The 27288-nt window shown below is 40.2% G+C and overlaps 3 protein-coding genes and 1 long non-coding RNA gene across 4 annotated transcripts in view; 1 reads left to right on the top strand and 3 right to left on the bottom strand.

The window, feature by feature from the left end:
* The window catches only part of SRSF10 (serine and arginine rich splicing factor 10), a 9647-nt gene extending 4719 nt beyond the window's left edge, over nucleotides 1–4928 (bottom strand). The window contains 3 exon segments of the mRNA XM_025198699.1: nucleotides 1–103; nucleotides 1856–1960; nucleotides 4508–4928. The exon segment at nucleotides 1–103 is cut by the window's left edge and continues 43 nt beyond it. Of these exon segments, the coding sequence (XP_025054484.1) occupies nucleotides 1–103; nucleotides 1856–1960; nucleotides 4508–4782 (483 nt within the window). The 5' untranslated portion in view covers nucleotides 4783–4928.
* Nucleotides 4929–5126: 198 nt separating this feature from the next.
* Nucleotides 5127–27288, top strand: part of LOC112549541 — a 36695-nt gene continuing 14533 nt past the window's right edge. The window contains exons 1-2 of the long non-coding RNA XR_003092994.1: nucleotides 5127–5496; nucleotides 9443–9516. This is a non-coding gene — a long non-coding RNA (uncharacterized LOC112549541). The remainder of the gene's footprint in view (nucleotides 5497–9442; nucleotides 9517–27288) is intronic.
* LOC102382056 (fatty acid-binding protein, liver-like) lies at nucleotides 9548–14305 on the bottom strand. Its single transcript, XM_006019284.3, has 4 exons — nucleotides 14195–14305; nucleotides 12558–12730; nucleotides 11112–11201; nucleotides 9548–10009 (listed from the first exon to the last, which is right to left on the bottom strand). The coding sequence occupies exons 1-4, from the start codon at nucleotides 14259–14261 to the stop codon at nucleotides 9956–9958; spliced, it is 384 nt and encodes a 127-aa protein (XP_006019346.1). The 5' UTR covers nucleotides 14262–14305; the 3' UTR covers nucleotides 9548–9955.
* Nucleotides 19169–27288, bottom strand: part of MYOM3 (myomesin 3) — a 43616-nt gene continuing 35496 nt past the window's right edge. The window contains exons 31-37 of the mRNA XM_014517824.2: nucleotides 27061–27099; nucleotides 25961–26066; nucleotides 25157–25320; nucleotides 24528–24564; nucleotides 23121–23143; nucleotides 22966–23021; nucleotides 19169–20943 (exon numbers count right to left, since the gene is read on the bottom strand). Coding sequence (XP_014373310.1) covers nucleotides 20683–20943; nucleotides 22966–23021; nucleotides 23121–23143; nucleotides 24528–24564; nucleotides 25157–25320; nucleotides 25961–26066; nucleotides 27061–27099 — 686 coding nt within the window. The 3' untranslated portion in view covers nucleotides 19169–20682. The remainder of the gene's footprint in view (nucleotides 20944–22965; nucleotides 23022–23120; nucleotides 23144–24527; nucleotides 24565–25156; nucleotides 25321–25960; nucleotides 26067–27060; nucleotides 27100–27288) is intronic.

Here is a 27288-nt window from a genome sequence, read left to right as displayed (position 1 = left end):
CTTCCGATCTCACTGTGCAAACTGAATTTCTATCTGACGGCCACAAATCCACTTTCGATCCAAATTATGGAGGGCGTCTTCAGCATCACGGACATCTTCAAATGTGCTAAGTGTTAAGGTACTTGGGAATTTGAGTAGTTTACAACTTTAGAAAGTAGCAGAATGTTCTAATACCAATTTCAGAGTCTTTTACACATTTCTGTTAAACAGGGCATGTTAAAAACAGTTTCCCACTAACCATCAGACTGTGGGAGGATTTCTTTTGAGAACATATAAACCCTGTAGTATAAGTAAAACCAAGAATATTTATCCTTTATGCTGTGACTTAACTAACTTGCTAGCTTCCCTTCTTCCATTTGTGTGTATGTATAAAAAGTAGCCTTTTCAGGAAAGATATGATTTTAGTCATTAACAATAACACTATTCTCTAGGTCTGCCTTACACAAAGTAGGAAATGATAACTCTAAAAATGCTTTAATGTCAATGGTAAAAAGTGAAAATTCCCCTCTCATGACTAGCTACTCTACTGTGTTAATGGAAATTTTAAATAGGGAGAATGGTTTCTGGTTTTTTTCCCCACCTACTGCTTACTCAAGTACAGACCACCATATTCTTTGGAATAAAAGCACACTGAAACTTTACACTATGAATCAGTAGCTCAATAATACAGTCGTTACCAGTACGCTCAGTCCATTAGTGACCACTACTGTAATTCACCCACATGTCTCCAACTAGCTGACTTGAAAGAATGAATGGTCTCTTTTGTCTGCATAACAACTCGGTCCTTCGCCTGAGCAGAAAATAAGTATACCTACAATGTGGTACAGTTTATCTTGAAAAATAAACCAAGAATGAATGCATTTTAATTCGAGACCGCAGTTACAATTTCAACACCACTCACAAGAGAAATATTACAGGTTTTTGTCAATAGACTAAACCAGAATCATTTATCAAGTTACCGCTTACATGAGAAATAGAAGAGAACTGTTATTCTGTAGGATACATCAGGTATGACTCCTTTAATCTTGGCCACCATTCAACTTCATCTTGACCTTTAACTCTTTAAGTGCTTGTCAGAAGGACTTGTCATGAGATGCTTGGCCAAAAATGACAGATGGCTTTATCTTTTACTTTGAAAAACAACCTTTTCCCCCTTTTGTAGATAAAGCGAAGCTTTGTCTCCCATTATGGCTTGTCCTTCTTCCAGCTTTTCTTTATTTTTTCTTTTCCCAAACTCTCCCTTCTCTTCAAGCCTGATCCTTAAGAGGTCTTTGGCTTGTCTACTTGCCTTAATTGTTGAACTCTACTCTAAAGGTTCTTTCATGCTTTCTCTTTGGGGTCGCCATTACTGTACAGCTTTACATTCTGAGGCAACAACAGAGGACAGTAAATTAGGGGACAATATTAAAAAAAATAAGTTTACCTCATTTTTATACAATCTGCTTTTGATAAAATGATTCCAGATCCCACGTTTTAAAATTAACAATGTATACCAGCCACAATTTGCTCAAAGAACAAATATTAATTTCAATACCAGTCGTGTTAAGAACATGGTAGAAACTTTGAGTCAGTGATAACTGCCACTTAATTACCATATACTATCAATCTGAGTGACAGATAGAAACAAAAATCTTTTTTTTAAACTAGATTTTGTTTAATTTTTTTCAAAAAAAGATAAAGAGTAATTTGCAAGGTGTTAATCTTTGAAAAAAAGAAACACCACAATATAAGAAAGACACTTATTAGGTACAACACAAAAGTAAATTGCTTTTTCATTTAGATTTGTTACCTCTTACACAAACTTGAATTTCAAACTTCAACACCCTCACTAATCAGCCAGCTGCAGAAAGGATATTGAACATATGCGAATCCTCTTGGGCGACGGGTGTAGAAATCCAGTGGAACATACACATCAACTATTGGCCCATAACGACCAAACTCACGACGTAAGTCTTCAGACCTGAAATGCCATTAATAAATGTAAATAATGAGAAAAATGTGTAAACAAGTAAGTTACAAATTTTGTAACTAAAGAAAGGGGCATACTTGGTAGCCGTGTTGGTCTGAGACAAGAAGACACACAAAAAACTAGAACTCTTGGTTCCAAAATGATACCTTTTATTAGACCAACTTGGAAACCGAAAGAAATTTCCTGCGATTTTCCAGTTGGTCTAATAAAATGTATTATTTCAGAACCAAGAGTTCTACTTTTCTGTATGTAACTAAAGAAAGTAATTGGTCTGGAGAAAACCCTTCTCCCCACAAACTCCCCCCCCCCCCCCCCCCGACTAAACCAAGTACTGTGGTTAATACTGTATTTTAGAGCTAGCCAAAATATAAAGGGAAAATATTTTTGGTTAATTTCTCTGTGGCTAAAAGGTCAAGATCTACTGTGTAAGTAATTAGATCAGAGTTAAATTGCACAAAAGAGCTTTTCCAAAAGGGTAGGTTAATTAGGGTCTTGGAATAGGGACAGTTATTTGCTGTAGTTCTGGAATCTGGAAATTACATTGTAAGTATCAAGTGAAAAAGTCATCCGGATGGTTTGTTTGCTAACTAAAGGAGGACCCACTGTACTACTAAAGGCAGGCTAAAGGAAAATTGAAGAAAAGATAAACAGTATATATCTAACATTTAAAAAACACTTTAAAAATCATCAAGTATTTCTAACTTACTTTCTGCATCTTGCAAAAACAAAGTTACAGCATTGTTAGTACTGTCATTCTAGCTTGATTTTCCAATCAGTCCCAAGCCACTTTCTACTCAACCAGTATTTATAACCTCAAACACAACTCAACTTGTCTTAAACAGCTAGTTAAATTGTTTCACTGAGCTGACCAAACATATGGAAGGACAATTCTGTACAACAGATTTGGGGACACCTGAAATTCCCATTCCACAACTAGTTACCTAATAATAGCAGCTCTCAAACAGCATGTTTCACTACTTATACTGTTTTATACATATAAAGTTGCCATGATTCAGAAATGAACACTTCAAACAAGATTCAAAGTTACCACTGTACATCTCTTTTTCCTCAAAGAAAGGAAAGACTGCACATCAGAGAGGATTAAAAAAGGAAATTCAATAATGACATTTCACAACATAATGGTACCTGTACAAAAGAAGTTTTCATGGTGATTGCAAGAAAGTTAACAAGCCACTCATTTTCTTCATAATTTTAAGTGGTCTTTCCCAGCTACTCTGGCTGCAGAAGTAATTTCCCCTCTAAAGCAAGTCACGAAAATCAATGGAGAAAAAAGAAAGAAAAGGGGCCAACCAAAAACCACCGTTATGTTTCCAATTCAAAACTACCGGTATCATGTATCCTCCATATGCAACCCATAATTCACTTAATGATTTTACTTTCTATGTAATGTAATGCATGCCTCTTTTAGGGTCATTTTCTTTCTACTATGTTTCTATCATGAATCAGTACCACAACAAGAATCACTACATCACACACACATTATCTTATATATGCTTTCTGTAAGAACGCTACCCTCAAGTCTGCTTTATAAATCAAAACACTCTTTTAAAAAGTTTGTTAAACAGAGAGAGAGAGAGAGAGAGAGAGAGAGAGAGAGAGAACACCGCAAAACAAAAACAGACAAAAATAAAATCTGCTGAAAATATCCAGGGCGTAAATGGGGGGAGGGGGAGAGACTGCCAGGCAATTTGGAAGCACCATTATCACATGATGAAATATACAACAGCATGAAGCCCCTTGCATTTTTAAACCCTGGAGAGTTTTACCATAAACGCTGCAAACTGAAAACCTTCCCACCTACCGCCTAAGCCTCACCAAAAAACCCACAAAGAACGGTGCAGAAATATTCTGCCTACGTAAACACAAACCCCGAGGTTCGAGGACCTGACAGAACTAAGACCTGAACACGGGTCCACCCCGCAGAGGGCAGATGCGAACTGGGTCTGACCAGGGGGTCCTGCTCCTCTCTCACTTGCAGGCTGAGATCTTTAATGCTGGAGCAGGTCCGATGTAGGGGCCGTGCCCCTCGTTGCCCTGCTCAACAGCGACGGACACCCCTTTCGTCCCCTTGGTGGACCTAGCTGCACCCACAGCCTCCACCGCCTCCGAGGGTCCCCGGCTGTACTGCTGCACCGGGGTGGAAAAGGACTGCCTGGTGTTTATTTTAACACGGTATGACACAGCGAGGGGGGCTGGCAACACCCCCAGTGGCCATTTAGGGACGGTGAACTCATCCCCATCCCACTTTGATTTCCCGCCCTGCGAGCCACGGATGGGCGGGAAAGCTCCCCCGCGGTTTGGTGCGCGGCGGCGGGTGGGGGAGGGAGCAAGGCACGACCCCCTATAAAAAGCGCGGGGAGGAAGCTCTAAGGGGAGCACAAAGGAGCCGGCGCGGCGCGGCCTCCCCCTCAGGCAGCCGCTACCTCTCCCTCGTGGGGCGCGCCCGCGGGGCGCCCCCCCCCCGCGCCCCGCCCCCCCCGCCACAGCCTGCGCGGGCCTGGCGCCGCCGCCACCCACCTGGTGTCGTCGGCCACGTTCCGCACGAAGAGCGAGGTGTTGGGGGGGCGCAGGTAGCGGGACATGGCGGCGGGGGCCGGGGGGCGAGGCGAGCGGCGGGACCCGGTGCGGAGCGGAGCGGAGCGAGACGCGCAGCGCCACAGCCAACCGTCTCCCCGCCTCTCGCGAGACTGCCGGGGCGCTTCCGGCGAGAACTGGGCCAGAACGAGGGGCGACAGGGGAGGGGAAAAAAAGAACCGGCGCCAAAGCCTTCCTCGCGTGCCCCCTCGGCGCATGCGCTGATTCCGCTCCTCCTCGGAGCGCTCCCCGCCTGCGCATGCGCTTTTTTTTTGACGTCGGTGCTGCGCACGCGCCAGCTTCCCCGTCTCCTCGGGGTGGTCCCCTCAGCGCGCGCAAGCTCGGTTTGTCGTTTGGTTCCGCGCATGCGCTGTGCGGCGAAGTCCGTTGGAATGTGCGGGCGCCTTGTTGTTTTCCCGCCAGAAGCTGCTGAGGCGCTCGTCGTCTTGGGGTGGGGGCGTCTTCACTGCTACCCTGAGAGGCAGAAAGACACCCCCCTGCCCTCCCTAGAGCCTTGATAGATTTACTATCAAGTTTATAGGTGTTACAGTATCAACACCTGGTCCTGCTCCACATGTAGCTAGATCATGCACCAGTGCAGGGGTAGCGGGGCGTAGTTGTGCAGGGCTGAGGTACCCACCTCCCACCCTGCCGTGTGCTCATCTTTGAAACGTCGGTGCTTTGTGCCAAAGACCCTTGCGCTATTGGGGCGTGAATACTTTGCAGGGTAAAACGAGCATGTATCTGCATCAGACGGCTTCGGGGTTGGAAACGTTGGCGCCGGGTGTCTCAGCGGGGGCTGAACTTCCCCACGGGAGAGTGGTCAGGAACTCCAGCGGGCCGCCTGACCGTGGCAATCGCGTTGTGACGTGGGGTAAAGCTGATGTTTTGGGTCCCCAGGGTGATTTCACGATGCCAATGCTGGCCTTCTGGTAAGAACAAATACATGAGGGTCATAACCCTGCGCTCTCCGTTGCTGGCTCACCGTGGGAGTCTGACAAGCCTGTTAATGGCCGTATGTCTTACTTCCCACGTGGAAAACAGCGATAATAAATTGTACCATTAATCCTACAATGACTTTTACAGCACGTGGCGTATTGCTTGCTTATAGTGCTTTAAAGAAATAAATAAATTATAAAACACTTATTATTAAGTTGGCCTGTCTATAGTAGCTGACTTAATGAAGCACTCATTACAGAAGCATCTGGTCGTTCAGGTCGTGATTGACATGGTAATGTATAATCCACTTAACAAACAAATGGAGAAGTTGTTATTACTTCAGGTTTTCATAGTTCTGAAATACCATTTTTCCAGCAACAGACGCTCCCGTTTCATTTCCTGACTTTTCTGTTGGATCATTTTAAGTGCTAGAATACAAGTGAAACCAGAGCAGCTACAAACATGCACTCCCACTCTCTTATTCCCACGTTACTTCAAATGCAGTGAAATGTTGGAAATCATATCAGTGCCGTAGCTGACCTGGAAAAGGAGGCTGTATACTTACTTCATCTTCCTAAACAGAAGTAAAGAATCACGATGGTTATTGTGTCTGAGTAAAGCACTGAATCACATTAGTAGCCTTTGAAATGTAACTTGTAAGTTACACCACAGCTGTTTCCCTTTCAGGGGCTATCCTATCTAGAAGTGGGCATTTGTGCTGAGTATGATTTGGAATAAATATATATTAAAATCCTATTCACACACATGCACACGAGTTTCTTTAGAAGAACCTGAAATAGGTGGTGCAAAAGCAGGCAAGATTAAATTTACACTCTGAATACAGTGTAACAGCTGTGTAATACCAAACTTTTCTAGTTCAGTGGTTCTCAACCTTTTTTGTACCAGGATCCATTTGCAAACATCAATGACAAGTCCCAACCCACTGCTCCTTACTTGTGACCCGCTGCCCCGAGCCCCCCAGTGTATGTGTGGGGGGGGGGGGCCAAGCAGCAAACTGCCAGCCTGCAAGGGAAAGGCCATGGTTTCCCATGTTTTTCTCCTGTAAAGGAGAATCCATTTTCAAAGTTCATTCATGACCCTTTCATATATTCTTGCGACTCACTTTGGGGTCACAACCCACAGGTTGAGAAACGCTGTTCTAGTTGGTACATCAAAGTTTGCTCTTAGAAAATTGTATGAAACACTGAAGTTACAAACCATAAAATTTGATCTTTAGCATATATACATGTTCTCGGGGTAATTACATACTTTTCCCAAAACCCTGTGGAATTGGGAGCTAATAGAAACAGTTCAGAGCAAGATAGATCTTGTCTCTTTAGTGCTCATAATTACAAGGTGTGGTAATGAAGAAGGTAGGACAGGGTGGCATCACTAACTGATTCAGAAGCATGAGCTTTCATAGGCAACAGCCTCTGGTGAACTATGAAAACTTATGCCTCTTTGAACCAGTTAGTTTCTGAGGTGCTACCCTGCCCTACCATCTACCTGACTTCAGACTAACAGCAAATTACCAAGGCAGAAATGTAAACATTGTCATGAAGTGTTCTCTGTGATTTCACTTGACTGTGAGGGAGGGTGGATCCACCATTCTTTGAAAACAAGTATTTTCGATAGATAAATCATAACTAATATCCCAGAGAGGAAGACACGATTCTTAGCGTAAACAAGGGCCTCCGGTTCCTAAAAGCTTGTAGTAAAACACTGAACAAAGGACTTGTATGGAACCTCATATCTCAGCAGCAGTGGAATGTGCCATGATTAGTTCAGCTGTATAGCTGGCAATGTTAAATAATTTGGACATTGCAGTACAGGCAGTCCTCAGACTTACGAGACAATTGGTTCCTGAAAACCACGTCTTAAGCTGAAATGTTGTAACTTGGAACCGATTTTCCCATAGGAAACAATGTTATAAATGGGGGATTGGTTCCTGAACCAAGGCCCGATACTCTATTTTCACCAAAAATAACCCAGAATTTTGAACTCAATCAATTATAGATGAGTAATACATCAATGTATTTATATTGTAAATAGCAATCGTATTGATTTGGAAGGACTTCTTTGAGGAGACTTTGCTGGGCATTTTGAAGGGCTCTTGGGTGGACTTTTTGAAGGGTTCTTGGCTGGAGTCTCAGCTGCAGGTTTTTCTGGAATCTTGTCTGCCTTCTTCAAGAAAGTGTCCAAGGAAGTTTGGACAGATGTTCTCCAGGGAGATGGGTGACGCAGCAAACTTGTTCACTGGTGTGACTTGGCATCAGATCAAGTGTAAAATCGAAACTGATGTTATAAAGTTGAAACGGTGTCAATTTATAAACGTTGTAAGTGCAAAACGTTGTAACTTGAAACGTAAGTCGAGGACTGCCTGTACATTTGCTTTTAGATTGTTTTATGGAAGCTTAGGTGCAACATGTTAGAAACAATTTCAGTTATCACTGTTTTGAGGATGTGCTACGTTCCCTATAATTTTGTTTCCTTTTGTGTAGCGGAACCTGTATTTGCTGACCTTTACTTTGAGATAGTAAATTGAATAGATTGTGAGTTGTGTTGTGAAAGAAGATTAATTTGTAGTAACTTGGGAACACTTATGTGGATATTAAAACAGTGAATTTTTATGTATTAAAAATCATCAGTGCTTTCTTAGGTGGGTGCTTTAATTGAATTTAAAAAAAATACATTTTATGTCATTGTGAGTCTAAACCAACATATTATACATTTTTGTCACAGGCGTTACAAATTACAGCGATTACAATTCTGTTTAATGACAAATAAAAATATTTTTAGTTCGATTAGTTTAGAAAGTGTCACATCTCTTGTATAATTCATTTTTCAGCTGTAGTTTTGTTTGTTAAAGCATTGTGGTTTTCTGGGAATGTACTGTTAGAACATTAATATCCTTTTGTTATGTTTCCTCATCTAGCTAGCAGCAGTTACCGAGCAACTTACAAACATTACCTTTTTGAGCTCTTGAATAGTTTCATGCAGCACACAGCTTTAAAAGAACTTTCTTCCCAAGTTCTGGCAAATGGCCTGAATCTATTCTGGGGATCTTATATACATGTGTAACTCCTCCTGAACTCAAAAGCTTTAGAGCTGATTCATACAAATACAGCATGACTCAGTTACTGGCATAGCTGTGCCAGTACAACTCCTCTTGCAGACACTCTGATTTCAGAATAAGGATGCTTTTTCCTTATCTAGATTATTTTGTATTCAGAGTATACAAGGTAAGCCAGAAAAAGCACTCTAGTTCTAAGCTAAGGGTGTCCACATGATGAGGTCTAGCAGTAAGCTATGTTGGTAGTTTTCCCTGCATAGAGGGGATCAGATTCTGTTCCCAGTCAAGTCACTTGAAAAACTTCCACTAACCTCAGTGTAGAGTAGGGCTGCTAGTATATATAATAGAATCCATTTACCTGGAAACCTGAAAAATGGCATGACTACTATACCAACGAACATTTTAGTGAGAAAACAAAAGGTCTGGTGGTGTCACAGTACATGCCCTATAGGTCAATTAAATGTCAGTAATAAAGTAGGATGAATGATAATGCTTTTTTTAAAAGAAGCTGAACTTTGCAAAGATGAACAGTTGAGAGTAACAGGTGTTAGGAAACCTACTTCCCATCTTCAATTCCATGAATTTTATGCCTCAACCTAGACAGTAGACAGCAATCTAATCTGAAAACAGGATTTTCCAGTCATGCTAATCAGGACTATTACAAGGATGCTTCATTATTTTTAGATCTGGAAAATATCATGAATTGCCTAATTTTTGGTTTAATTTCTTTTGGTCTTGAACACCTTAACTGTGTTTGCAATTCCTTTTTTATGTTGGTTAACAAGTCATTTATATTGTTTAATTGCTGAGTAGGTGCAATATGCTTTCCAGCTCTTAACATGCTTCTGCTTATATTACTCTTACAGATACAGCTGTGCATAACAACCACATAAATGTCTGATTCCTCCTTGCTGGATAAGAAGTAGATGGCAGATTTTTGGTAGGTCACTTAGACTAACTGGTCAAAAAAGAGAAAAGGAGGTGGGATTTATTAAATTTATATTCTTCCTTATTTGGCATAAGAGGTCAGGAAATATTCATATCAGCTTCTGTCACCTCCCTGTTGCTGTTCTGGTGAGCCACTATTTTACCAGAGGCCACAGGTCCTCTACTTCTTTCACAGGAAAATCTCCCCTCGTAATTATTGGGAGATCTGCCTATCTTGGAAACAGGCCTCTGCTACTTAGAAAGATGGGCCTCATAGTATAAACAAGGAAAATGCATTCTTATATTAGCCAAAGTATGAGATGCAAGAAAAGCAGAGATCTTGGTTCTTTATTTTTCTGTAGCGTTCTTTCAGAATAAGAACAATCACAACTGATGGAAAATGTGCTTTTGGAACGTAAAAATGTCCAAGACAAAATGAGTCTGTCGTCTCATTATTTAACCCTCTTGCTTTTTCTGATGAGTGTTGCTGAACCAACAGTCATAGTCTGGAAAAGATAAATACGTTACTTGTTTCTTATTTAGACTGTAAGGAGAGCTGCACATAACTACCAGAAAAGAAACTGCTGTAATTCTCTCATTCAGAATACCTGTCTATAGACATACACAGTGCATTCATACTAAAACAATGACGTTTCTGTTAGGGAACCAGTTCTGAGGACTGAGAATCCCCAAATGTCAACTGTTATTTTCAAGGACATTGTTGTTATCCTTTATTAAGGAGTAATATTAGAAGTTTTCCAAGAGAAGTGAATGTTCTCCAAATCAGAAACCTGCTGCTGGAAATAAGTACTTTTAAAATGGCACTTCGGATATTTATTATTGTAAGAAAAAGTAGGCTGACATTTTCAAAGCCATTTAAGGAAGCTGAGTTTCCATAACTTTGAGAGCTGCTTTGAAAACCTTTGCTATAAAACCTGTGACAATAATCTCATCAAATGGGACACATCTTAAAAACTGAAAAGTTGAGGTTTAACTCCCAAGGGGAAGGGCTCTATACTGGTAAAGAAGGGTTCAGAACAAATTAGACATTCCAAGGATTTGTAAGTTAAAGAAGTGAAAATGTAAACTTGCATTCCTTGATTCATTTTGCACCCTTTGCCTGGGTCAAAGTTTTTCAGTGAGGCCATTGGTGCAAACAGTTCACAGCCTTATGTAGAACCCTGCAAAAGGCTTTCCTGCATAATGCTTATAAACTAAAAATATTCATGCTTGAGTGTATAAAATGGAAAATAACGGATGAATTTGGCCCAGTCTCACCTGGAAAGTGACAGCTAACATTCAAAGACAGGAAAGCCTTGAATGTAACTGTAAGGCATAGCTGCATATTGTGTCTGTGTTTAAAGGAGATTCAGGTAAGGCATTTGTGGCACTATATGACGCATCTGTACCAAAGTATGATTAACGTTGTTTCTCTTGGGCTATGATAATTTTTAAGAGTTAAAATCATATATTCTTCATAGATTTAAGGCATGGCTTTTGTAATAATTTTTGTGCTTTAAGAAATGGTATTGATTTTATAAGCTGACATGTGTAGGGCATTTTTTTCTGTTATTTTTCATAATGCACTCATATTTGCCTGAATCTTACCTCCAACATTTCATTTCCTATAACTTCTTGTTCATGGAAGAATTTGTCTGATTTACACACAAGCTTCCCATCTTGCAAGTGAACGATGCACTGTGAACACAGATTTTTTTTTTTTTAAGAATTACTTATATTAGTTTATGAAGTCCAGTTTACACTCCATGTCTGGCAGCAATTGAGGCCAAAAGGTAAACATGTGGAAATTCAGTTATAAGAAGTAGTTGGGTACACAGATATGATCAGATGGAAGTGCAGTCACTCATTCTTATTTCCCTAACCACAGTTGGCATGATTAAGTAATATCCTAATTAACTTAGGAGAAAATTTGCTTTCTTCCAACTGTTCAAAGAATATAAATACTACTGTTTGATGTGTAGATGATTTTCAGGAAATAGAGGCTGTTAAAAGGATTTACAGTTATTGTTATTGTATGTAAAATACATATACAATCTATTTGTATGTATGTTGATGGTCAAAATATACAACATACCGATCAAAACATATACACGGGCTCTTTCCAAATTAGACAAAACAGTTGGCTTATCTGTGACGGCATCCTTCTTCTGGAAGTGGTCAATGCCAGATGCTTCAAAGTTGGTATTCTCAAACTTTGTATAATGTGGACCACGTGTAACAGAAAGATTGTCTCCTAGACTACCCTCACATATACTTGTAAATACATGAACCACTTTCCTTGCCATAAATAACACTCCTGCCTGCATGGGAAAATGTAGTAAGAAAGCACTTAAAGTATTTTGGCATATTTATCAGCTGAGAGAGAGAGAGAGAGAGAGAATCACCACCATTGGAAGTCAACTGTCCAAAGACCACAGGTAGTGTTCCACAGCCTGCTGTTTGGGCAGTACTATTCAGGGTAAAGTGAAAAATTGCATGATGCATTTAGTCATTTATGCAGTACAGGACATAGGGAATAAAATTCCTCTCTAACTCCTGTTTTGATTTGCTCCTCCACTGACGCAGGAGACTTGATTACCTTTACCTGTTTGCTTATAACTGAGTATTTAATAATTTGTTGAAAAATATCTAGTTGGTACAAATACTTTATTTTTCCAAGAGCTTCCTGGGGGTTTCTCCAGACCCTGCTTTGCAGTACCATGTCTCTAGCTTCAGAAGCAGCTCCTGAAGCCTGTTGGCATCACTTCACATGTCAGTTTGAAGAGCTGGTTAAGGAGTGATGCATTGTGCTTGCTTGCTCATATAGTAGCTTAGTGCATTGCCTCCACAACTGTTCCAGCACATGCTAAGATGACAGTTCATGACACAAGGCCAAATTTCCTGTGTAGCAGTGTGTTGCACTATTATTAACCACCCTAATGGTTAGACAAACAACTGTTCAGGCTTCTTCACTTCCTTTGTAACCTATATGCCCTCTGAAATCTTTGGAGTGCAGAAAGAACTACTATTGTTCCTGAAATATTGGTAGGTTACCTTCATTTTTTTGCCATCCATAGTGGTGATATCAGCCTCTTTCCCAAGAGTAAATGAATTTGTTACAGACTGCTTGGGTGTTTTTGACGTCACAACAAAGTTGCTTCCATTTTGTTGTATTTCAATAACAGGCTTAATGTTTGGGGCAACTTTGATAATTTCATCTGGCAATCCTGCAGAAAAGCAAAAAACAGATTTTTAATTTCTCTGTTATGTACAGAGGGAGTTCCTGTTGAAATGAATAATGGAAATACCAAATACTTTGTTTCAATGACATTACAAAGTTGACATGAATTAGCAAGAGAACAGGACATCAGTGTTAAAGCCTGGAGTTTATCCTGAGATTCCCCAGTGCTCTCTGGCCATAATATTTAATTCATGGGCATTTTTTGTTTGGTTAATTTTCTTATAATCTTGGAGATTCAATGCCAGTCCCTTACTTTGAGGACCTGCCATAAATCTAATAATTTTTAAAAAGCAATTTAAGGTGTTTTTGCCTCCTATTACAATAGTTCTGTAAATACATTTTTAAATTGTATGTATAGCTTTCATATTTGTGAAACTTGGACACTTTTCTAAGTTCTTTTCTAATCTATACAGACTGTTACACCTCCATCATCTCTTCAATATCTGGGGATAAGGGAGGTATAGTGACTCCCATGACACGACTAATATGACATGTACATTATTTTCTCTCTTCCTCTCCCCAGAGCAGGCTGGAGACTAAGGTACAGGTCCCAGAGCAGCAGCAGAAAAATTGCCTCATGCATGACTTGAAAAAGTGACCTTTGGCAGTGAGGGGGTAATTCAGACAACATGCTCTTTAGGCCTGGGGTTTTCAGAGGAATCTTAATTGTGGCTAGGGGCACCCAACTCCACTGAATTTCAAAGTAAGGCTTTTTGAAAACCCATCTAATCCTTGGTCATTTTACTAAAATTGCCATCAAGGCTGAAAGGGAAACTGTGGTGATGCTTTTTATTAGAGACCTAGGGCAGAAATCCTATTTTACTTTACATGCCTAAATGGCAGTTGCCTAGCCTTTTAACTGCTGTTTTTTGCTCTTTTGCACAATTTAGGATTCTATTTTACCAGCAGGTCTCCTGTCCTCTGGACAGAACTGTGTCAACCTATGTGTACGTGTTGAAAACTGTAGTTACATAGGTGGTAACTGCCATTTATGTACATAAAGTGAAATATGATTTTGTCCCTACTGTTTAAAGACGGTCCTCTTCATTTCATACAGGCGACCAAATGGCCATCACCTAGCAATGTAGATTTGAAAGGCTCTATATCCCATTAACAAGTCCCTGCTAGCAAACCTATTAGATTTATAAACGTGTATACAGTTCAATTTTCATGCTTCTATTAAGATACCTCTTATTTCCGGAGAAGCTCACTCTTGTAGTAAAAACTTAGGAAATTTGAGTTTAACACCTGGTGTTCTCCCTGTGTTGCTTTGGGCAAATCTCTTCACTTCATTTAATCTCAAATGCTTAGAGTAGCACTGAACTATGTCATGGGAGGTGGCTGATCCAAAATATAAGTTGAAATTCCCTAATGAAAAGTGCTGTAAATGAAAAATATTGTTATATTTCACATACCCAACAAGCTGTGACAAAAGTAACTAGACACTTACCAATAGCTTTCAGGAACTCTTCATAGTTCTCTTGAGCGTAGACCTGCCAAGTTCCACTGAATGCCATTGTGGATGATATGGTATAGTATGGGCAGTGATGCCAGGAAGAGAATGGAGGACTCTTCTATCAAAGTGATGCTATTTATACTAGGGGAAAAATCTAGCTCATTTCATGCAATGATTTGGTAATTATTAACAATGAAGTATCAATTATTAATCATCTATTTGTTCTTAATGGAAATAACCTCTAGTTCATTGGTTCTGAAGAAAGGTTTACCTTGACTGACTCTTTTAAGGTTTCCTGGCTAGTTTTAAACTAGGCTTTAAACTATCAGGATGATTACTTTTGTCTACTGGTATAACTGTAGTTAAAAACCTCCTATCTAACTAGTATACATCCAAGTCATCTTTGAAAATGTGTTTTGGGTTCCTCAGTCACTTTGGCCAGGCCCTCAACCCTCCTCTTCCTCCAAGTGGTTTAAAATGGCAGTGTCAGCATGCAGTGGCAGTAGTCTCCAGTCAGGGGGCTAGAGAGCAGGATTTACTGTATGGGTCTTGACCTCTGCTCTCTGCAGGTTCTCCAAACAGTTGAGCACGCAAGACAGCCCTTATTGCCTATCTGCACCACTTCTCCCGACTCTCCGTGGAGGGGTGGGGCAGAGCACTGTGGGAAGCTAAAGGACCACTGGAGCATGCCAGTATTTCAGGAAGTGCTTCAAAAATGCTCCTCTTTTTTCAAGGGTCATTTTTGAAGCACTTTGGCCTTTTTTTAGATGCTTTGGCCATAAGTATCTGTACCTTCATGGTTTGGAGTGCTTCAAAAGCACTTGGAGCACTTCAAACAGCAAGTAGCCCATGGCTTATGACACACAGCTGAACAGTTATAATTCCATCCAGTAGATGTCAATGTTAAGCACAGCTATTAGGCAGTACATTACAATATTTAAATAGGTTTAATCATACTTGTGTACATACAAATTTAAATGGGAAATGAAACATGAAGCTGTTGCCTAGGGACTGAAGTGGGGGAAATAAATGAGCGCTTTATTTTAATTCTCACTTTGCCCATAATCCGATAACATTTTCAACATCTACATTCTCTGTGCAGGTTGGACTTGGCATTAGAGGACACTGGACAAATTATGTGTGCTTTGCCATGAAATTGCTTAATTTAGATAATGTCTATACCCTAGCGGTGCCTGACCTTTCTGAGATAACATTTGTATTACTAAATACTAAGCAGCATTTTTTTCACTGAGTGGGAATAAGATGCTGAACAAATTTACAATTACATTGTTTTCAGGTCTGAAGTTTTCTGAGAAAAAATCTCAAACTGAGATCAAAGAACCAAACACCCCTCAAGCTTTGGGAAAATTCAAGTCCACCTCTAATTTCCTAATTCAGCACAGTTTTAATCAGTGCATAGGGCCTGGTACTAGGACATGAGAGACCTGGATTCTAATTCTGGTTAATAAGCCTCAATTTGGTTTCAAAATTGCACTACCCTAAAATATGCCAGACACCTTCTTTAAATTAACATTAGGTGTTAAGGGGTTAATGAATGTTTATTAATAAGAACTTTTAGACCATTTGCAAAGAATTTTCTTCAGGTAAACTATTGATCCAAGAAACCTGGTATTTTGTCCAAAGTAATGGCCAGTATCTGATGTTTCACAGGACAGGGGAGTAAACAAATTGCACTTTGCCAATTGTTTATAAGGATACAGGCTGTTCATCTGTTTGGAACTGAAACTTTCCATTTCTATGAAGACTTCTCACATGCATACACCAGAATTACTGCAGAAAAGTACTGTCAAAGGCTTTTTTAGTCTGTACTGATGACCTCTTCTCACTGTCCTCTGAAGACTAGAGTTGACATTAGGTACTTCACAGTAAGCCAAAGTGCAGAACAGCAGTAAGTGTCTGTTGAATTTGCAGTATGGTTTCACAAAGAAGTCTTTGTAGTGTGTGTGTGGGGTAGGAAATGAATTCCTATTTTCATGATCCAATCCATGACATGGCTCTGGAGTTGCTTTGCTGCACCTCTGCAGGTACTATCCTTTCCAACAGCTGGATGGAAAGCTGTGGTCATGCCTCCTCCCTTGTATGTCATTTACATCATATAATTATTGTAATGCTTTTTTTTCAGTGAAGTGCTCAATTATGTTGCTTTCACTTACAAAAGTGTATTCTACTTTACCTGTAATTTCAGGGTGAGGTTCTAGACTAGGAGAAGTTTGTCGGTTTAAGAACATCATACCAGAAAAGTGTACCTAATGGGGACTCAACTTACCCTAGTAAAACTGTGATTATACCCACCCCTCCAAGCAAAGCTAGTTATTCCAGTCATAGTGTAATTTTGCTGCCGTCATGTGTGTACACTATGGCTGATATTCTTTTCTTTCCTGGTCATTTAACTGTCCAGATTTTGGTCATCTACATGCTACTTTTGCACAGGTTGGAATGCCACGCAGAAGACTAAATCTGGACACTTAGACATCCAGGAAAGAAAAAGAATGGCACCCTGAGCTTTTGCCAGCACAGCTATTGGATCAAGTATAACATCTTTTCGTATTCCTGATTAACACAGCTTGGCTGGCAGAAGCTTAGTCATAGACATGAGCTAAGTGGGGTCAGTGGGACACATCATCTTTTATATATACAGAATAATTTAACAGAAGTTAATAAACATCAAAACCAGCTTTATTTAAAATGACTCCTTAAGGCCCCAGTCCCGCCAACAAATCTCTACAGGTTTGGGAAGTCTGTCTATACAAATTTCACTGCAGGCATAATGGCAAACTAGCTTAAATATAAAGACCTGTCTACAGCCACACACATGTACGCAGTATTAAAACAACAAAAAGGTTCCAAAGCCTAGGACTTAACTGGAAAATGCCAGAATTACAATTACCAGTGAACCTTCAGTCAGCACCTTTGTGCATATGTGATATGAAGCAGCTTTCAATTGGACAAAATAGTAGGTAATCATGCAATCTTAATAATGTTTCTGCAATGTACTTATTGTGTGTACATTCCTCGAAACAGCAGGATGACTTAATGGAATTTCTGACATGCGTGAGGGTCATCAGCAGAGCTGGAACCTGTAAATCCACTGAACAGACCTCTGCCATATGAGCTAATGGGGTAAATGACAACAATAGATTTCCAGTCTCTAAATGAACCAACATACAAAGAGAACGGGTCACTTTGCCAGTAGGTTTAACAAATATTTGCTTACAGAAGAGGCAAGATTCAGAAATTTTGAGTTCTATTCCAAGTTCTGGAGGGGTGGAGTCTTCTGCCCATTTTCACTAAGCCTTTGCTCTGCTTCAGTCCTGTTTTTCCTTTTTCTTATTTGTTGATTCTTTATTTGAAGCTAGTACCTGAACCAATACCAACTGCAGCCCAAATTCTGGTGTCAGTAGCTGTGTATAATCCTATCAAGATAAAATCTGCTTCCAAGCATCAAGAACAATAATAGATATTATAACTCTGATATGGGGATCATACATTTGAAACAGTCTGTTTAATTTAATTAGTAAAAGGGAAGTTGTCTTCAAATAAGAATAGTTTTTTTCTTCTTTTTCTCACCCAGCGGCACACCCAGCCACACACACATCCCTACGTGTTTTTAAACAGGCTTCCAAAGATGTATTTAGATATGACTCACATATTGTTGTCAAATTTACATTTTTTATTTAGCATACACTACATAAAGTGAAGTATCAGCTATAGTACAAAAGGCAAGCACCATCCTTGATCAATGCTAACAAATAAAACAGTGGCTATGGAAACCTCTTCTGAAAGTGTGAGTAAGTTAGAAATACTAGCTGTCAAACATGGTAAATGTCATGCAACCAGGATTATTACATTCGTTTAGATTTCTATTGTCATGTTTTGTCCTTCCTTTTTACATTGTTCAAGGAATAAACTGCTTTCAAAACAGATACATTACAAGTATCAGTTGACATATAAAAATCACATGTTCTCAGAAAAAGTTGATTATGTTTCTGATGCTTCCAACTGTTGTATTTAAAAAAACCTGTTGTGGATGTGACACAACTTCTTTCACTTCATTCTCATAAATTTTTAAAAAATGAAGAAAATAATGAGCTTTTATCTCATCAGGATTTCATCAGCACAGAAACTAAGCTTTTGTTTGGGGGTTGGCATGTGTCACAGTTCTCAGAATAGTTTATCACTGCATAAGCTTATCACTTGGTCTAACCCAACAGACAAATTGTTATTTATGCAAAGTCAAATCACCAGTTATTGATGTAAAATGGGGAGGCAGTTACACCATGTAGGACAGAAGGCTTTGCTTATATCTTACAAATACATGCTCAAGGACACAAGTAGATAGCACAGTTTATTTAGGTGAAACGTGTAAAAATATTGTTAATGTTTTTCAAACTTTCAGCTTCTCAGTCAGGAATGTCTGGGCTTATGCTACTCTGTTCTGAGCTGAATCTGGCACCGAAACAGATCAAGACATTTGGGGAGACATTCTATTCTTTCCTGGTCATAAGTGGCTGTTTTTTGGCTATCTTCAGGGCATTTTTGGCATTTACATGCCCATGGGAAATCCTGAACACACAGCCCTGCACACATAGATGACTGAACGACATGTGGGAATGCAGACTCAGTATGTGCAGTAGCAGCCATAAGACACACGACTGCCCCTTGTGGAGGCACACTTACATGCCTGAAAATGGAATTGGCCCAAAGCTGTAACTACCAGGCTTAGCCTCAGAAACAAAATGGGGTGCATGTGTTCAATCCACGTTTTCCCCTTATAGGTTAAGGCAGAGCTTTCCAAACTTTTCATGTTGGTGACACACTTTTTAGACATGCATCATTTCGCGACACAGTAATTCAGTTCCGGGGGAGGGGCCAAGGGAAGCAGACGCGAGTAAGGGAGCTCCGCGGTGCCCTTCCGCAAAATTTTCTGCATTTTGCGCGACACACCTACACACTGCCGCCAACACACTAATGTGTTGCGGCACACAGTTTGGAAAGCTCTGGGTTAAGGGATAGGGCACTCACCTGGGAGGCCAGAGGTCCTGGGCCTCCTTCACCCAGAAGGGGTTTGAACCAGCTTCTCTCATTTCCTAGTACAGCATGCTAACCCGCACAACACAGGTCAGCTATAATTCAGTGCCTTCCCTGGTGCTTCTTTTGAAGCTGAGTCACTAATATAGCTATTGGAAAAAAAAATGGCTGGAGGGCAGCTTCTGCCCCACCGAGGACAAGGGCTCAGGCTACAACTCAAGGCCCATTGTTTCATTTCTAATCTAGCAGCCACCTCACTGAGCCACGTACCTTCAATGCTTGACTCTCCTGGCCCCACATATCACCCTGTCATGGCTGCCCAGAGGGCCAGCTTTATAAGATGTGCCAGAAAAAGAACTGTGGATAATGACTGATCTATCATGTGGTGGTACGAGTGCTGTGCTAGAAAGTTGGAGACCCCTGAGTTTAAACTCGCTTTGGGTAAGGGGGGTGGGGCAGAATACAGGACCTCTTACTTCCAAGTGAGAGCTCCAGCCACTCCTTGGTGAAAAAGATGGTTTCTGCTGTCCTGTACCACTCTGCGTGATTGTGTAGTTTTCCATATAGACCTAGGAATAGAATTCCCCTGGATGCACAGGTGCCAAAAATGGACACTTAGGAAGGAACAGAATGCCACCCTTGTTCACCTAACTGTGCACAGGTGTTCCACAACATGACTGTCTACAGTATGCCATAGTGAAATATCAGCTGTGGGGCATATGTATTTATGATCCCACAGTACAGTGGCAGACACAGCATTCGCCCACACATTCCTCAGTATAGCCAATGGAGACTTAAAAACAACACTAGTTTACTTTACTTCTACATGACTTAGCATTGTAAACATGAATGCATTAGGATCTTGATTCAGTGAAGTTAGGAATATACCTAACTTTAAGCACATGAGTAGGTCTACTAACATCAAACTAGGCATATCCTGGAGGACTGCTGAATTGTGGCTCAGCAGGGATAAGTTTAATAACAACACACACAAAAATTATCTGCTACAGGATATTCAATAACAGAGAGATTTAATATGAAAAGATATTAAAAATAAAGTTCCTGTATACTACTCCTCTATCCCACACAGTGCAGTAAGCTGAAAAGAGATGCCCTTTATGAGGAGCTTATGTCATTTTGTAGGTTTAGGCTAGAATACTTAAGTGAAATTTTGAAGGATTTCTCTAGATTTTTGCAGATGCTTTACTGAAGGGCTTGTTTCATTTCTCTTACCAGAAATCACTTTAGTTTGCTACATTTTCCAGCAAACAGCACTGTGAATGTGTTTATTTTATACTTGGATAATGCCAGGAAAGAGAAATAGTGGTCTCAATTTTAGAACTGAGATGTTCAAAGGAACCCTAGGGAGTTAGATGCCTTGCATTCAGTGTTTAATCCCCTTCAAAACTCAGTGTTTTGATGTATGATGGAAGTTATTTTCCCTGTAGTGCTGGTTCCTCTCCATGCTTATATACACTGATTGTAACCTGCCCTGTTTCAGAGCCATATTTATTCTTAACAAATATGCTGTATTTTCCTGTGTCATCACTGCAGACTCTCTCAATGGTAATTGTGACAACTGTTCCCTTCACTTCTATTTTGTAACGATCCTTAAAGACAATTACCTTCTCATTTTTGAACCATGTGATTTCTGGGTAAGGGTCGCCAGAGATGCAACAAGTCAAGCACAGGGTCTGTATTAAAACATAGCAAATGTAGGTATTACAATGACAGTTCACATCTAGTAGCTGAAGGTATAACGGAGCAAATCAAGTTCCTTCTTAAAAATCCATAGAGTAACTAGTTCAGGAACTCCTGAGTCCTAATCAGCCCTAACACTGATTCACTGTATAATCTTGGCTAAGCCAAGCCATTTCCGTCTTAGTTTCTCATCTGTAAAATGGGGACAATATTTACTTTTCTATTTTACAAGGGGACTTTTGGCCCAAAAGATTTGGGGATTAATTATTCAGTGTTTTGAAAGAAACCACCATACAAATTATATCAAATGTTACCTTCTGATCCCACTCCCCAATTTTTGACACAAATAATATGCTGTACTTCTCTTATTTAATGTCTAACAAGATGGCATGATCTTACAAACGCAGTACTATTTTGCTTTCAGGAAGTGGAAAGGTACAGTTTGTAGTATGCAAATCTTTGGTTACATAGAAACATGTCTGTGATTATTAGCAATATAAGCATATTTTTACTCCTTTCAAAATATTAAAGCTCAATAACGACCTCAGACTTCAGGGCTGTTCTAGTTTCTATCATTATGAGTTTATTGGGACTTATTCACTATGATATAAGAATTCATAAGTAATAGGATTGTGTTGATATCAGATGGCAGAGCTAGGAGAACTAAGGTGCTTTGGGGAAGCCTGACTGTTCTATGATTCAGGAGCAAGCTTACCAAAACAAAAGATAAATGCTTCATACTAAAATAGAGAATTTCATGACAGTTCATGCTATTAAGCTGTGCACATTCTGGATAGATTTAGAAGTCTGAACAAAGTTTAAACAGAAACCAGAAAAATGTGAATGGATAGGACTTCTTCACACTTTTATTTTTCTTGCATGTTCCTGCAGCCCATAGATGCCCCTGCAGTGAGGCATTTTTGTTTTGAAATCACAGCATTGAAATTAAATGTAATTAAATGTAATTCCTTTCTATGGCCAGCAGCTGTGATTTTCAAAATAAGTCCTCTTTTCAGTATTGCTTATACCTTAATGAGCTATAGAATAACTTCCCTGAAGTCAATGGGCTTGCTTCCCTTTGTACTACGGCCCCTACACACCACTCTGTTAGTATAAAATGATCTTCAAGTGGATATACTTTACAATTATAGTAATTTTGAGTCCCCTTTACATTTCCAAAACCCCTAAGAGTAAAGAAGAATCTAGCCCAGAGCATAAGATTAGTGTCAGTGATGGAATAATCAAGCCCAATGGTTATAATTATTAGTCTAAAATAGTGGTTTTCAACCTGTGCTCTGTGGATTCCTGGGGTTCCACAGAGTATGTCTAAGGGGTCTGCAAAAGGTGGCTGATCAAAAGTATGTGAATACCCACACTTACAATTCAAAGGGGTCTGCACCTCCTTTAAAAAATGTTTAGGGGTCCTCAAATGAGAAAAGGTTGAAAACCACTAGTTTAAAAGTAGGGGCGGGATAGGCATGGTCAGACACTTAAACAGCTTCCACAAGCAATTGTCAGCACTTGCAATCTAGCATGTGGTATCTAAGGGGGGAGCTGAATAAGTAGGTACTTTCATGTAAATCTTCTTACAGTGAGTATTAAAACAGTCTTTGCACTTTACAAAGGCAAGAAATCAATCCTTGAGACATAACTAGGTTTGTGGTTCTCAAAACTGCTTAATGCTACAGGGTAGGCAGGGGTATGTGTGTGTGTGTAAGAACCATCTGCAATCATAGTTTAGGAACGTCTTGAAACCAGGGAATGGATTAGATGACCTTTCAAGGTCCCTTCCCTCCCTATGCTCTATGATTTGGTTGGATGATGTTAGCCATAAGGATTCTGTCACATCATATCTTTTACAGCTGTGCTGGCTCAGGAAAGCACAGAGCCATAGCTGCTGAAAACACTAAAGAGAAAGGCACCTTGTGCTCTGCACCCCCAGTAATCCTTGCAACATCTATACATGAACTAAGGGCAACCTCACCTAATAATGCATGACAGTTACTCAATATTACCTTATCCTCCATGATAGTAGCAACATCTGGCAGACCTTGGACAACTCTGGCACGATCTGGGAAGGATCAAAAGCAAACAGTTAGCTTTACATACCGGCATAACACTCGGATTTGTGTAACAGAACGAGGGAAATGTGCCACACTTATTTACTTACACTTTTCTGCTATTTCTGCTTCCCTGAAAGTGAGAAAGAGATAAAGAGGTCTGTAATGTTTTTATTTTATTATGGAACTGCATTTCCAAAGGGAAAGCAAAGAGGGGTACTAAAGCAAAGTATCAGAATAGGGTAAATATGTGGAAAATTCTAGTATTCTGTCTTTCATTGGGGTGAGTAAAGAGTTTTAGTTTGTTTTTCTCTGAGCCAGTTCTGGAATGAGAGATCTGTAAAAAAGAATATTTTTTTTTTCTTATTCTTGATGAACTTCAGAGGAGCCAGTGGATAATGGAGCTTCTCAAATATATGTTTAAAACCCAGTCAACCCACAAAGGGCTTAAGCACTTTCTTCCACTGATCCAGAACTAAAGAGTCCCATGTGGGAGTTTCAGGTTCCCATCTAGAAAAAGTTTTTCTTTAATTCTGAAGCACTCAGAGTGACAATCCTGAAAGCTGAAGTCTGTTTTATATGTGCAGAAAAAGTATAATTGTGGAGGGAGGGGGAGGGAGAATATAGGCTTCCTCACACGGTCCCAGCACTGGTCCCGAGAGGCCCATTTCTGCACGTGAGAGGAAAATTCCATACACAGGAGGCCTGGTTCCTCTAGTGAATCTGACAGTTTGGTTTGCTTTTGGTGACAGGAGCTTCCATTTGCCAGAAAACAAGCTGCACCCTCTTATTCATAACATGTTATAACCACTGAACAATTGTCAGAGGCTAGCAACACTCCATTGCCATCAGCTGTAACAGAGGAAGGATATCTTTTCCTAAGGCTGGTATAACATGCCATCCAATTCCCCTTTCGGGGACCCGCTTCTACATGTTACACATTTAGGCCCTGATTCTCCAATGAAATGTGTACTTCAGCCATTTGCACCTAAATGGAGACCACTGAAGTCAGTGGTTCTCTGAAATACCCTAGTCTGGTTTGCAGGTGTTGGGCTCCACTTGACAGAGAGACCTAAAATGCTGTTTTCTGTCCGTAGGGTTCTATTTGTTGCCTGGCATGTCACACACTGAATTATTTTTGTTGAAGTAAGGAAGGTTATATCTAAAAGTGTGCAGCGCTTCTAGACCTTGGTAGCCATTTCCCATTTGTTAATTTGCTGTGTCTTGTACAGCTGTGGCTTGCTTACAGCACTGCTCAGTGATTGCCGAGGTTAATTTGCCTCTTGCAGATATGAGCTTTGAATAATTTCCTGCAATTGGTAATTTCCACATCACTAGTGCTCCTCATTAAGAGAAATCTCCCGTGACCTGATTGCTGTTCCAAAGTATGAAGCAGAGAAGCTACGCCAAAATGCATTTGTTATGGAGAGAAAAAAAAAAATAACCAAAAACAAATAGCACAACCCCAAAAATGCATTTGTTTCCCTTTAAAATAAAGTATTTGAGCAGAAACTTACTTTAGCCTTAGATGTTCAGCCATTGCATCAGCAAAAGCTGCAAAGAACAGAAGAGTTTTAGGGGAAGGTATTTCTTATTTCATTGACCTTAATAGATTTAATATAACATTTTAAACAGGGATTATCTGTTTACACAGGCATTGGTCTGTATTTATCGTATTCTATGGACAGTAGCTCTATCTGCCTCAAGGAAATACAAGCTCTATTTATATGCTGCTAAAAGATCAAGGTCCTGATGTTGTCTTCCCACAGAGACGCTTTGAGGCAGGGAAAAGATAATTCTGTTATGGAGCCAAAGCCACATTCTCTCAGAGGGGAACACAAATATTATGTGCAAACCACAAGCTCTATGGAAGAAACAGAGCAATTGATGGCCATCCTGTTGGACAGCTGCCTCCTTTCACCCTTCTATCTGGGAGCTTTTCCATGGCAGCAATGTTCCTGCCATTAGTTACTCCCCTCTCATGCATCTTACAACTTTCTGTGTATGCTTCTCCATTCTCCCGTCTAACTTCCCTCCCCCATACCATGCCTTTAAGGAGAATCTATGACCAAATTTGGGTGGAAATCTCTGAAGGTAAGAGGTGTTTAACTGTCCCGTACAACAGAAGTGTTTAGCCTCAGCTCACCTTGTCCAGACAAATCGGTTGATAGTTTGTGAGAGTCTTTCCCATCAAATAATTCCAGGGTATATTTCCCCTTGTCTGCATCTGTGGGATTCAGTATATGAAGCCAGATCTGATCCATTGTACTCCCAGCTTTTAGCCTCTCACCACTTTCTAGTCGCTTATCCCTACGTAAACATACAACATTTCAGAGATATTAGAGTAAAATTGCACAAGCTTCAACACTGAACTGATTCTGTAAGATCTGTTTGTTAGGAAAAAAAAAAGACTGGGAGCCAGGAATCCTGAGATTCCAATAGGAGTCAGGCACCTTAGAGTCTTTGAAAATCTCGCTAGGCCCCTCACACCTTAAGAAATCTGGACCTTAACTTCCAAATCACACCTATCAGTAAAAAGGGTCTAATTACACAGGGCTTGCATACTTCACAGAGATATGAGGCTAAATTAACTAACATTTGGGAAGAGCTTTGTTATGATCAGATAAAAGGTTGGTTAGATGCCAAGTGACTGTGACACTTCTCCAATGAGGGGTAGTAGGCTACAGACAAAGTAAAAACTCTTCCTTCTGTGGCCATAATTGAGCTTTCATTTAAATGCATTATCTTAAATAGAACATGACTGCTAATTGAAGAGCTCCCACACAATTCAGTATAAAGAGACAGTTGCACTTCAGCACCCTGAAGTCCTCATTTAGTCAAATTTCTCATTGACTTCAAGCACTGCAGGCTCAGACACTAGGGGATCTAGTGACAGATAATACAGCTAGCAGTACATTATGAATCTTGTAAATAAGTCTGAAGGACTCACTTGTGATACCAGGTTGTTTTCATGTAGTCAGTGTAGTGCTTCACTTCAGTGTAGAGTCTGATACCTTCTGCAGTTGGCTGGATTTTCAGAGGTGTAGCAGAGAGGGCTAATTAGGGAATTATAAGACAGAGATTGAGCAAGGTGACTAAAAAGTCTATATACATGCTCCTAATTTTTTGGTTTTTTAAAGAATCATTAATGTTTTGCCCATATTGGAGAACAATGCCAGCTGTGAGCACTCTGGCATTCTAACACCTGAAGATCTTGGGGCTTTTCCTCAGCAGCTTGTGGAAACATCAGTATCTACTCTAGAGGTCTGGTTCCCAAGTACTGGTTCCAAGGCTCTCTCTCAAACCTTCCCATCCCTACTCTAACCTTGCTGCTAGCAATGGTGGGAGTAGCATAACAGCTTTACCACTAGACCTGAGCAGGATTTAACCATGGTGTCTGAATAGGGCTTGCTGTAGTCTACGCAGCACCAGGTCAGATGCACATTTGTAGTCAGCAGCAGTTCCCTGCAGTAGGCAAGGCCATAGAAACTTTAGTTTCTGTTCACTTTGATGTTGGAATGTAACAGCTGCATGTGTATCCGAATAGAAAGAACAGCTTATGGCATGAGTTAAATGGATCATGTATCCTTTCCAGTCTAGTTTCTAAGGTGAAGGACAAGAGCAGAGTATATATAACTCCGATTTCATTTCCTCTCTTTTACAAACTGCAGGAACCCTGCCACCCACCCAGTTCTTTCCCTCTTCCTCTTACTTCTTAGCTGTTTACTATTGACCCTCCCTTCTTCAATCCCCATGTTCCTCTAGCTCCAACAGTCTTTAAATGCCTTCTGCTTCCTTTCACTTTACTTCCACATTGAGAACCTTTACAGCACAGAGGAAGTTTATTAGAGAGAAAGGATTGTCCTGTCAATCTGAACATAGGAGAACTCTTGAATCCCTGTCTGAACCAAGTGTTTCTCTTGCATGTAATCTCATTCTCTACTTCAGTTTCCCCATTAGTAGAGCAGCGCCCTGGTCTGTTAGTAGAAAAGTGCCCTGCTTCTACTAAGTACTATTATTACAATAAAAGATGAGAAGAACTAGACTTACCACTGATTCTGCAAACCTCTTTGAGAAGATCTTCAAACCCTAAAAATACACAGCAAGATGCTTGAAGTAGCCATAAATTCACTAGCAAAGTGCATCTGATTCACAAACAGAATTTTTACAGCTTTAAAACCTGCTTCCTTAACATTCAGTGTATGCAACAATTCATCTCATGGGATACCTATTTATGTATCAGGTTTAAATGCCAGATGCTAGATAACCTGGCTGAAT

Source organism: Alligator sinensis, unplaced genomic scaffold (genome assembly GCF_000455745.1).
Source record: "Alligator sinensis unplaced genomic scaffold, ASM45574v1 scaffold337_1, whole genome shotgun sequence".
In the NCBI taxonomy this organism is placed as follows: domain Eukaryota; kingdom Metazoa; phylum Chordata; order Crocodylia; family Alligatoridae; genus Alligator; species Alligator sinensis.
The sequence above is the reverse complement of the archived record's forward strand: the minus strand, read 5'-3'. Positions and strand labels throughout refer to the sequence as shown.

Bases quoted from the DNA above. Each gene is read 5' to 3' on its own strand.
- LOC102382056 (XM_006019284.3), bottom strand. From the start codon at position 14,261: ATGGCATTCAGTGGAACTTGGCAGGTCTACGCTCAAGAGAACTATGAA. The intron at 12,731-14,194 runs GTAAGTGTCTAG...GCTTTTCTGCAG, and splicing joins AGAGTTCCTGAAAGCTATTG to GATTGCCAGATGAAATTATC. The intron at 10,010-11,111 runs GTAAGATTCAGG...TATCTTTTCCAG, and splicing joins TAGGAAATGAAATGTTGGAG to ACTATGACTGTTGGTTCAGC.